We start from the raw sequence: 12,844 nt of genomic DNA on the forward strand, positions 1-12,844 counted from the left end.
GAACTACTTTCTGGTCTCTTGAAGAATAAGCCATGTTTTCTTGCCTCTGAGCCTTTGCACCTGCTGTTCCCTCTGCCTGGAACACACCGTTACTCCTCACCAATCTCCTATTCACCTTTCAGAAGTCAGCTCAGTTAGCATATGTCCCAGGAAGACTTTCCTGAGAATCAAATCTATTTTGTCTGGATTGTGACCTTCTTCTGCTACCACAGGATCTTCTGCTGTGCTCACCTCAATTGTGGTGTTTACCCCAAATTGTGATTATGGTATAATCATGTCTTCCCTCCATAAATTAAGCTGCTTTAGGATAGAGGCCATGTCTTATTCATTTGATATCCCCCAAAACATATCACGTACTTGGTAAATGCTCAATAAATGTTTATAAAATGAAAGAATTATTTCTATTTCAGTTTAGGTAGTTTTTTTTTTACTTATATTTTTATAAACTTTGTACACAAAACCTAGAATATCCTCAGAGGATATCCCTATTCTCTCAATATTTTCTAAAAATCCTGAAAAATTAGGGCAGTGAAATTTTGCTATCTGTGATTATTTTTCCAGATATTTAAAAAATTGTACACTGGCTCCTAGTAAAGGGATCCTGATTTTAACAGAATCGAAGGCTTAGATAGCAGGAGAAGTCTAACCAGTGATGACAGCACAGTGTGGTGGTTCAATGATCTAATGGCATTTTTATCTACCAAGCAAATCATAAGACCCCAGGCTTCTGTGGAAATAACAAAAACCAGATATGTACTCAGTTGATTTCATTGGTGCTGGAAAAGGGCTAGATTTCATTGAATTAACCCAGAGGCTTTGTTCAATTGTACAGTCGTGACATAGAGCATGCTCCATGTAATTAGATTTAACTGTAGGAGCAACTAAAGTTTAAAATGACAATGCCAACAACAATACAAAATGAACCAGAAAATCAGAGCTGCATGTTACACAAAGCCAAACATTAAGTAAAGCGCCAAATAAAGCCATTGGTAAACAGTCTTTTCTTTTAATAAATCTATTTATTTATTTATCTTATTTTGGGCTATGTTTGGTCTTCATTGCTGCACGTGGGCTTTCTCTAGTTGCGGTGAGCAGGGGCTACTCTTTGCTCTGGTATGCGGGCTTCTCATTGCAGTGGCTTCTCTGTGCTGCAGAGCATGGGCTCTAGGCACATGGGCTTCAGTTGTGGCACACAGGCTCAATAGTTATGACGCATGGGCTCAGCTGTTCCGTGGCATGTGGGATCTTCCCCGACCAGGGCTCAATCCCATGTCCCCTGCATTGGCAGGTGGATTCCTAACCACTGCACCACCAGGGAAGTCCCAGTAAACAGTCTTTGTGTGTTTAGGAATGCATATCATTTTATTGCCTTTTATTATGCATATAGTTTTATTGCCTTTTATTATGTTTTTATAAACCCTTTTTCTTTATCAATTTCCTTGTAATGATCCACAATTTTCTTACCTAGCTCACATTAAGAAGGAGTAAAATAATTTCTATCCTTTTCTTCTTTGCTATGGCTGACTCTCCTTCAATTGGTAAACAACTACTATAGAGTAGGAGCCCCATCCAGACACATAGCATTTTCTATAGTGACTGTAGCTACAACGCAAGTCTAAATTCATAGCTTCCAAAAGTAAAGAATTTTGATGTGTGCTCACTGAAGTGACATGGAAGGAACTTATGTGGTTAAGTCGCTTTGTTCCATATCTAATGTTCATCTGTATTGAGAAAGGAAGGAACCAGCATTTTATCAACCTTACAAAACAGACAATTTTTCATCCAGTAAAATATAAAGTGCTCTGTAAATATGACAGGCCATGAGTACTGACCCAGCGTGGGAAATACTAACGTTCTTTCAATTGTAACATTTCCTTTAGCTCTTCATTCGTGACTCACAACCAGAGTGTACAAAACAGAGGTAAGAACACTTTATGAAAGAATTATAGAAATAAGTAGGTTAAGTCATACACTGCTATATTCCTGCATCGTGACTTAGCTTTTGTGAATCTCAGAGTCTCTGACCTGATGCATGTAGATATAATTCGCTTGTTTTCATTGATAGGCAGTATTGCATCGCATTAATATAATGTTTATCCATAGTTAAATACCATCACTTAGGTGTTTCCAGTTTTTTCCTCTTATGAATGTTAGTTTGTTGTGAACAATATCGTTGATGTCTTCCCCTGTGTATAATATGTACATGTTTTCCCAAGTACTTAATATGATAAGTTCTTTTTCTAAGAGTGAAATGGCCATGTCTTAGAATATTCCTCTCTTCAGTGGCACTAGATGTATTTTCCAAAGTAGATGTATCACTTTGTTTCACCAAAAGCGTGAGAGACCCCATCGTTCCCCATTCTTTCCAACAGTTGTTTTTTGGCAAACTTTTAGTTTTTGTCAATCCATTCGGTGTAAAATAACTTTATCTTAAGTAGAGTCTGTGAAATGGAGAAAATTAAACTGACCTCTCTTACTAATTGATTGTAAAGATAAAACTCAGAAGCATACCATGTCCATGGAGATATCAAAAGCAGCATATAAATATAGTGTTATATTACTGTTGATGATGGGTTTTGATATTGTTAGTATTATTTGGCCCAAACTAGATCTGTCATGTTCTTTTTTCTTTCTTTCTTCAATCCTATGCCATGGATATTCTGTGTTCAGGTCTAATCTTTTGATCTCTTTCTTCTGAGCCACAAGAGAGGGCTTTAGGGCTGGAGAAAGTGAACTCCATGGGATACAGTGGGAAGGCCGAGGGCTCTACTGACCTTGGTCCCAGTTCTGCCTCTCTGAGCTTCACCCTCCTCCATCCATAAAATTCAAATAATGATATTAACTCTCAGAGTTAATACACACACACACACACACACACACACACACACACACACACACACACACACACACCACACACAGAGCCCTCGCTTTGCACATAGTAGGCAACTGACACATTTTAATATCCTTCCTTCTCCAGGGATTCTCCACCTAACTGATCCTGTGAGACCAAGAGTTTCCTCCCTGGCCTCCATCATGTCTTTATTTCTCTTCTGCCCTATGCCATCTGGGCCTTAGGTTGCAAAACCAATATGGAAAACTAATTTGGCCCATGTACACATTTCTAATAAGAGTTTCCCAAGAAAGAACTCCTTTTCTAAAGTGCGATGAACAAAGGGGGCTGTGATTAACCCAATGGCTCAATCCCTGGAAATTAAATGATAGGAACAGTAGTCCTAGAGGCCATATCTTGGTGTATGAAAATGAAAAGACTTGGAGTATCCAGGTGGAAGGTTCAAGGCCTGAACGGGCCCAGAAAGGGCTTTACGGATGGGGGTTTTGAGAATGGAAATGTTGCAGAGATAGAGAAGCAGAATCATAGATCAAAGAGGAATCCAGAGTCTTAACCTGAAAGACAAAATCTTGCACAAATAGAGAGTCGGGACCTTCAAGTTGGTGGAGGACTAAGACATGGAGATCACCTTCCTCCCCATAAAGACATCAGAAATACATCTACACGTGGAACAACTCCTACAGAACACCTACTGAACATCGGCAGAAGACCTCAGACTTCCCAAAAGGCAAGAAAATCCCCACGTACCTGGGTAGGACAAAAGAAAAAAGAAAAAACAGAGACAAAAGAATAGTGATGGGACCTGCACTTCTGGGAACTGTGAAGGAGGAAAAGCTTCCACACACCAGGAAACCCCTTCACTGGCGGAGCCTGGGGATGGACAGGGGGGAAGCTTCGGAGTCATGGAGGAGAGCACAGCAACAGGGGTGCAGAGGGCAAAGCGGAGAGATTCCTGCACAGAGGATCAGTGCCGACCAGCACTCACCAGCCTGAGGCTTGTCTGCTCACCCACTGGGACGGGTGGGGGCTGGGAGCTGATGCTCCGGCTTCAGAAGTCAGACCCCAGGGAGAGGACTGGGGTTGGCTGCATGAACACAGCCTGAAGGGGGCAAGTGCACCACAGCTAGCTGGCAGGGAGTGTGGAAAAAGCTCTGGACCTACCTAAGAGGCAAGAGACCATTGTTTTGGGGTGTGCAAGGAGAGGGGATTCCTTCCCTGTCTGTCCACAGAAGGCAGAGCACTGCCTAAATTAGCTCCAGAGATGGGCGCAAGCCATAGCTATCAGCTCAGACACCAGAGACAGGCATGAAACCCTAATGCTGCTACTTCAGCCCCCAAAAATCCTGTGTGCAAGCATAGGTCACTATCCACATGTGCCACCTGTCCCACCAACCCCAGGAGCCTAGCAGCCTGCCACTGCCAGGGTCCCGTGATCCAGGGACAACTTCCCCAGGAAAACACACGGCACTCCTCAGGCTTTTGCAACGTCACACTGGTCTCTGCCACCTCAGGCTCAACCTGCATTCCAATTATAACTACAGTACCCCTCCCTCCCCACGGCATGAGTGAGCCAGAGACCCCTAATCAGCCGCTGCTTTAAACCCATCCTGTCTGGGTGGGAACAGAAGCCTGAGGGTGACCTACATGCAGAGGTGGGGCCCAAACTAAAGCTGAACCCCAGGAGCTGTGCGAGCAAAGAAGAGAAAGGGAAATTTCTCAATGCAGCCTCAGGAACAGCGGATTAAATCCCCACAACCAATTTGAGGTACCCTGCATCTGTGGAATACCTGAATAGACAATGAATGTTCCCAAAATTGAGGCGGTATATTCTGGGCACAACTGTAGACTTGGGGTTTGCTGTCTGCGACTGACTTGTTTCTGATTTCTATGTTTATCTTAGTATAGTTTTTAGTGCTTTTTAGTGCTTGTTATCATTGGTGGATTTCTTTATTGGTTTGGTTGCTCTCTTCTTTTTTTTTATTTTTTATTTTAATATAAAAGCAGCACATGCACCTCAATATCAAAGAAACAAACAACTCAATCCAAAAATGAGCAGATCTAAATAGACATTTCTCCAAAGAAGATATACATATTGTCAACAAACACATGAAAGGATGCTCAACATCACTAATCATTAGAGAAATACAAATCAAAACTACAGTGAGGTATCACCTCACACTGGTCAGAATGGCCATCATCAAAATATATACAAACACTAAATGCTCGAGAGGGTGTGGAGAAAAGGGAACCCTCTTGCACTGTTGGTGGGAATGTAAGTTGATACAGCCACTATGGAGAACAGTATGGAGGTTCCTTAAAAAACTAAAAATAGAACTACCAACAATACAAAACAAAGTAGAACTACCATATGACCCAGCAATCCCACTACTGGGCATATACCCTGAGAAAACCATAATTCAAAAAGAGTCATGTACCACAATGTTCATTGCAGCACTATTTACAATAGCCAGGACATGGAAGCAACCTAAGTGTCCATCGATAGATGAATGGATAAAGAAGATGTGGCACATATAAACAATGGAATATTACTCAGCCATAAAAAGAAAGGAAATTGAGTTATTTGTAATGAGGTGAATGGACCTAGAGTCTGTCATACAGAGTGAAGTAAGCCAGAAAGAGAAAAACAAATACTTCCTGCTAACACATATATATGGAATCTTAAAAAAAAAAAAAAAAAAAAGGTTCTGAAGAACCTAAGGGCAGGACAGGAATAAAGACACAGACGTAGAAAATGGACTTGAGGACACGGGGAGGGGGATGGGTAAGCTGAGACGAAGTGAGAAAGTAGCACTGACATATATACACTACCATATGTAAAATAGATAGCTAGTGGGAAGCAGCCGCATAGCACAGGGAGATCAGCTCGGTGCTTTGTCTCCACCTAGAGGGGTGGGATAGGGAGGGTGGGAGGGAGACAGAAGAGGGAGGGGATATGGGGATAGATGTATACTTATAGTTGATTTACTTTGTTATACAGCAGAAACTAACATAACACTGTAAAGCAATTATACTCCAATAAAGATGTTAAAAAGAAAATATTGCTAAAAATAAAGAACAATTAAGGAATGGAACAGCAGTGTTAGTGAAGTGGGACGGTCTTCAAAGTCATGAGTCCAGTCAAGTACCCTCTGGCTGGAGTGGATCATTAGTACTGGGGTCATGTAGATTGTTCTCTACTCATCTTAGAAAAAAACAGGCTGCTTAAAGAAATGGCCTGGGGTGGACGAAGGAAATGTTTTGGCCTCCAGTGCCTTCAAATACCATTAATTCCTTTTTTAGTCAACAAATATCTCAATTTGCTATACAGCAGAAACTAAATTGTAAATCAACTATACTCCAATAAAAATTAATTTTTAAAAATATTTTAAGAACAACAAAAAAACCCCAAATATCCATCAAGCACATGGTTTATACCCCATTGGGCTGGGCCCTAAGTGTACAGAATAGAGACAGCCCCATCCTTTAACTACCAAGTGCTTGAACTCTGTGATGCTATCAGCTTACTGAGTGATGTTCATTCTCCTGGGTAAAAATTCACCCTTGGGTCACCAGTGCTTTGCAGAAATTAGATGTACAGAAAATAGCACACAATCCAGGCACACATAGAGTTCTGAGTCTAGTGGGCTCGCTAAAGCTTACTGGTTTTAAGTTGAACACTTCAGATGAGGGAGACAGTACTCTTCACTTAGACTCATGATAACTACTTCTCTGTCAATGTAGATATCATTATCCTTATCAAACAAATGAGAAAATATTCAGTTACTCTTGATAGCTAAGTTACTACTTGATAAACAGACTTTGCTCAATTCTCTGATAAATGAATTCAAGCTAAGCTATTAAGAGGCTAAGTAGATGGATCTCAGGACAAAAAGAAAATGATTTTGATATATTGGAAGAGAATCCAGAAAGGTTTGGTGATACTCCAAAATAGTAACATTACTCTCTAAATTTGTGGTGGTGGATGATTTCTTTTCTCTTTTGTTTGTTTTAGTTTTTGTTCATTAATGTTTTCCTTTCTATCTGCATTTTATAAATGTTCTTTGAAATATATGGCTCTTTACTTAGAAAATTATTTTTTAAATTTTATGTAAGGGTAAGGTTAAAATTTGCTAATAAGTATGGAGAGCTGCTTAAGACAATGGTTTTATTCTAAGTTTCAAAAGAAACATCTAGAGCTGTTTCTCTAATAACACTAACAGCAGTAGCATTTATTGAGTGACTAGTGTGGCTCAGACACTGTACTAAGAGTTTTATATACATGAGAATTTTCAAATATTAGTAAATATTGATATCAGTATGGTTCTACAACCCATACCGTTTTTATTAGACTACCCTAATTTTATTGCCCACCTACAGATTGTTCTCTTTATTGTTCTTCCATCTACGCTGTGTCAACCTCTTTTTTAATGTAAGCCTCTATTCTCCAAGTAGGACAGTCCTATTTCTTGCAGTTATAAAACTCAAATGCAATGTTTTATATAAAGAAAACTTTCCAAAGATTACTGCCATTACTTAAGAACAAAATCAATTAAATACTTGTAGGGGATTACATACTCGGAATTTTATTCATTTATTAAGCAAAAATCCATCCAGGCCTTCAGGGGAAATAGCATGGCAAAGGTGTTTTTTTGTTTGTTTGTTTTGTTTTTTTTAACTCGTTCTCTGAATAGACTACAAATGCACCTAGCTGTTTCCAAATTCTTTTTCAAGTAGGATTTTTAAATATTCAAGCAAGGCACTCAGAGTTGAAATATATTAAATCAGTTGCCACAATATCAAGAAAAATTCATAATCACTGAACTCTATTACGTATGCCACACAAACTGATACGAAACGCTGATAATGGTTATTTTTTACTCTGAAGTATGTTCTTACTGTTTCAATCCATGTTGAAAAGATAGCTATGGCCATTTAAATAATGTCTTTATGTATTGATTCACTATGATTTAAAATAAAGTTGTTAAAGTCTTTTTTTTATATTTCAATAACTCTTTTAGTTTTCTCTTGGTTAGGATTTGCCTGGTCTATGGTTCTCCATCCTTTCATTAGTGATCCTTTTGTGTCATTATATTTCAGATGTGTAATTAGCACAGACCTGGAATTTTTAAACCAATCTGCACCTGATTTTTAAGTGTTAAACTTACACCATTGATATTTATTGTAATTACTAATATTTTTTAATCAATTTTTATATTTTTTGTGCCTCCTATTTGCCAATTTTATTGACTTTTTTTTCTTTTCCTGCCATATATTGGATTCATTTCTTCTTTACTCCTCTTTTTTTCTCTTTCTAGAAAGTTATACAAATTCTATTCTTCCATTGCTTACCTTCAGTGTTTAGCTAAATAAATAAATAGTATGCTTGAATTTTAAAACTCTGAAGTTCATATCCTCTTCCCAACAATACAGCAAACTTAAGATGATTTTGCTCTGATGGTATGGATGCTGCACTGTGTTTGAAAGTAGAGCTCTTTTCCTTATAAAATAAAATTTGAAAAGACAGAAATGTCTTTAGCATTATTCCTATTTTTAGTCATAAATTGGTGAGTGAAATTAACTTACTATGATGAATGTAATTTCAACTTTAATTGATCAAACACTTATCTAAAACAAACATTTTGATACATGTAATTCCCTATATTCTTAGACTCCTCATTAAAAGCCACAAACCTTGGAACCCTTGAAATAGAACTTTCAATGTTGCAGGAGTATTTTTTGCTCTTCTTAGTAAGCCTGCAGAGAAATTTGGCATTTTGATGACAAAGAGCAGAATAAATACACATATAACTTGCGTTACAATAACTGGCATATAAAAATTTGCTAATGTTTTATTTAGTATTTTGTCTCAAAAATATACTGTGTGAATATAACTATTCCATTTTTTTCAATGCTCTTATTAATCTACTAACCAGAACTATAACTTGGGTAATAGACTGTTTTCTAGACTGAATTAAGACTAAATAGCTTATTATTCTGCCTTAATACTAATCACCCCTTTTCCATTTTATATGTTATTACTGTCTAATATTTTATTTTGATATTGTTTTTATACCCTCAAAGCCTTATAATTTGTATACACTTAATCCTTGCTTTAAATTACTAATATATTTATAAATATCTTTTTTTAAGTATTCCTTCTAACACCTCACTCCTTCCTTGTGGGCTTAATTTCTTGCAATGCATTTTTTATTAGTGTTTACTGGAATGACACAGTGGAAATGTTATTTTTATTGAAGTATGTAGAGAAAATACCACATCAAAACTGGACAAGTGTTTCAATGAACTTTTTGTGTTCTGTTACTTTAAAATCCATCGATCTATCTTCCCTTCTAAAGAATCTTTTACACAGGCATGGTTTTGTAGCATCATATATTAGTCACTTGGAAAACAGTGGTTCACAGACCTGAGCAGATATTTTCTATGTTAACTTATTTTAGTACATAATATTGTTTTAAATCACATTTGTACGTAACACCTCCAATCTCATCAGAAAAGTCGAACTGTGGATATGCTATTCAGTCACGGTGGCAGATACAAGTTTTTCCAAATTCCAGTTTGCACTTGAAAAGTCTAATTTTAAAATTGGCCACAAATACTACCAGTTGCTTTCCATGAAGTGACAGGCTTACTTTGTTCATTTTTATTAAAGTATCTGCCAAGTGCCCAAGTCTGAATAATGATAGTCTGTGTTAGTCATTCTTTCAGGTTAAAAATGATGTTCCATTAAAACAAAAATTTATTCTTTTACATTTAAAAAATGGTGTTTTCTGAGTTGGGAACAAGCTTGGCTTGTTAAAGAAACTGAACAGAGTTCATTATGGCCAAAACAGTGTGGAGGATGGGGGCTGGATGACGAAATAAAAGAAAGATTATCTGGGGCCTTATTGACAGAAGTTAAAACGTTTGGATTTTCTTCCAGGTGTAAACGAAATCATGGAAGGATTTGTACTGGGGGGCAGGGAGGTGGCAAAGTCAGAATTACATTTTTTAAAGATGACTCTGGATGCCCTAAAGAGACAGGGGCAAAAGCTGAAGCAAGAGAACAGTCTAGAGGAGACTGCTGTCTGTAGTGAGATGATGGTGGTACAGACCAAGGTTGCCATAGACACAGGAGGGAGGGATGGGTTCCAGCTTCTTGTCAGAGGGACACAATCATATTTAAATGTGAATTTATTTTTCAAGATCATAAAGAAAGCATGCAGTTCTATCCTCCTCAGAGATGTCCGTCTCCAGCCAGCTATGGCCCTCTGGAAAATTCGCTACGTTGTAAATACATGAGCAGGAAGAAACCTCTCCCCACAAGGTCTGACGAAGAGGTAAAACAGACACTTCTCTGCAATATTTTTCTAGATGAACTTAGCATCTAGCATCTAGAGCTTAGCATCTAGAGCTTTCTTGAACAGTGCTTAAAAGGAGATCATTATGACTAGATCTGAGTTTTCCCCTTCTGGCTCTGTATTATTGGGGTTTAATATTTTTTAAAGTATTTTGCTATATAACATTTTTTTTTTTTTTTTTTTTTTTTGGCTGTACGCGGGCATCTCACTGTTGTGGCCTCTCCCGTTGCGGAGCACAGGCTCTGGACATGCAGGCTCAGCGGCCATGGCTCACAGGCCCAGCCGCTCCACAGCAATGTGGGATCTTCCCGGACTGGGCCACGAACCCGTGTCCCCTGCAACGGCAGGCAGACTCAACCACTGCGCCACCAGGGAAGCCCTCACTAGATTCTTTAACTTGCATATTTCCAGATTCTAAAAGTGCTTTTTTAAAATTAATCCAAAAAATAGAGATTTAGGACTGTTTTATATTTATTGACTGTTCAGTAATCTTTTAGAATTGATGGGTATTTACATATTGCAATTGTTTTTCCAACAAAAGATCCACGTATTGTATGCTCATTTCATTTGAACGGTCTAGGAAACATGTGTTGAGCACTTATTCTATACCAGACAACCTGCTAGAAGCTATGGTCTCTGCCCCAGAGGAGACATAAAGAGGAGGGAGAGATGAAAATAGATAGTAGATGGATTCTTGCTTGCCCTTCATTTATTTCCTGGTCTCTTTCTAAAATATTCTCCATCCCTACAATCAGTTCTCAGACCACGTTGCACTTACACTTACCTATATGGGGGGATAAAACTTTCTTTGTAAATTCTATGCTCTTTCCTCAATCATCTTGCAACATTACTTATTAAAGTCTTTCACAATAAGGCACAAAAAGACATGCTTCGTCTGGGTCTCCATCCCATATCCTCATATGCTCAGGGTTCTGCTACAGAGCTTGCAAAAGATTTTAAGCAGAAGCAGAGTACATAGAATACCTCTGTGGTCAATTGCTCATAATCCCTACAGCGTCCCAAGCGCCATTGGTTGTCCTTATATTTACATTAATTTTGATCTTAATTCTAAAAGAAGTCTCATACAGCTAAGTTTGACTTTGGGGAATGTTTTGCACATAATTCTTTTGTTGCCCCTTCCTACAGACCTGGTTTCCTTTTCCTCATCATCTCCTTCATAAGCGCTGGAATCCCAGGGTCCTAACTAGATGTCTATCCAAAAGTTACATCCCTCCCAGAGCCTGGATTCCTCAAGCATGGGAAAGTCTTGCACTAAATAAGGATTGCCCTGATTTCAACTATTTGAACGCACCTTTATGATCTGTGGCCTATCCATGTACTATCAATAATAATGTTATACTTAATCAAGTTAACTTTTTTCATTTTATATCACTACTCCAAATAGAAAACCAGTATTACATACATATAAAGTAATCTTTTTCTTTAATTTATTTTATTTATTTTTTTGGGCTTTATGTTGGGTCTTCGTTGCTACCCACAGGCTTTCTCTAGTTGCAGTGAGCAGGGACTACTCTTCATTGTGGTGCACGTGCTTCTCATTGTGGTGGCTTCTCTTGTTGCGGAGCACGGGCTTTGGGCACACGGGCTTCAGGAATTGTGACACGCGGGCTTCTGTAGTTGTGGCTCGCAGGCTCTAGAGCACAGGCTCAGTAGTTGTGGCACACAGGCTTAGCTGCTCCGCGGCATGTGGGATCTTCCCAGACCAGGGATCGAACCTGTGTCCCCTGCATTGGCAGTGGATTCTTAACCACTGCACCACCGGGGAAGTCCCAGAAAGTAATATTAAAACTAATTGCAGCATTCTACTTCTAGGTATATACCCAAAAGAAATGAAAGCAGGGACTCAAACAGATTTTTGTACATCCATGTTGACAGCAGCACTATTTATAATAGCCAAGTGGTAGAAACAACCCAAATGTCCATCAACAAATAAATGGATACAGAAAATGTAGTAACATTATTCAGCTGTAAAAAAGAATGAAATTCTGACAGGTGCTACAACATAGATGAACCTTAAAAACATGATACTAAGTGAAATGAGTCAGACACAAAAGGACAAATATATGATTCTAGTTATATGAGGGTAAAATAAGTAAATTCATAGAGACAGAAAGTAGAATGATGGTTACAAGGGGCTAGGGGAGGAGATAATGGGAGTTGTTGTCGAATGTGTACAGAGTTTCAGTTTGGGATGATGAAAATATTTTAGAGCTGGATCGTGATGCTGGCTGCAAAGAAATGTGAATGTGCTCAATGCCACTGCATTGTACGAACAATTGAAAATGGTTAAGTGGTAAATCGTATGATGTGTATATTTTATCACATTTTTGAAAAAAATTTTATTGTAGCTCAAACAAAACAAGGCTATTAAATTGTAGCAGGAGTGGTGGGATAGGGAGGGTGGGAGGAGGGAGATGCAAGAGGGAAGAGATATGGGGATATATGTATATGTATAGCTGATTCACTGTGTTATAAACCAGAAACAAACACACCATTGTAAAGTAATTATACTCCAATAAAGATGTTAAAAAAAAATTGTAGCAGGATGCCATCACTCGCTAATGAGTCTCAGCATAAGGAGAGATTAGAAATACCAGAGAGATATTAAGGACAA

General features: G+C 38.4%; 1 protein-coding gene across 1 annotated transcript in view; it reads left to right on the forward strand.

Moving 5' to 3' along the window:
* The window catches only part of CLNK (cytokine dependent hematopoietic cell linker), an 85,492-nt gene that overhangs the window by 58,636 nt on the left and 14,012 nt on the right, over positions 1–12,844 (forward strand). Inside the window, exons 12-13 of the mRNA XM_060013188.1 lie at positions 1,881–1,921; positions 10,055–10,188. Coding sequence (XP_059869171.1) covers positions 1,881–1,921; positions 10,055–10,188 — 175 coding nt within the window. The remainder of the gene's footprint in view (positions 1–1,880; positions 1,922–10,054; positions 10,189–12,844) is intronic.

This window comes from Delphinus delphis, chromosome 5, assembly GCF_949987515.2.
Source record: "Delphinus delphis chromosome 5, mDelDel1.2, whole genome shotgun sequence".
In the NCBI taxonomy this organism is placed as follows: Eukaryota; Metazoa; Chordata; class Mammalia; order Artiodactyla; family Delphinidae; genus Delphinus; species Delphinus delphis.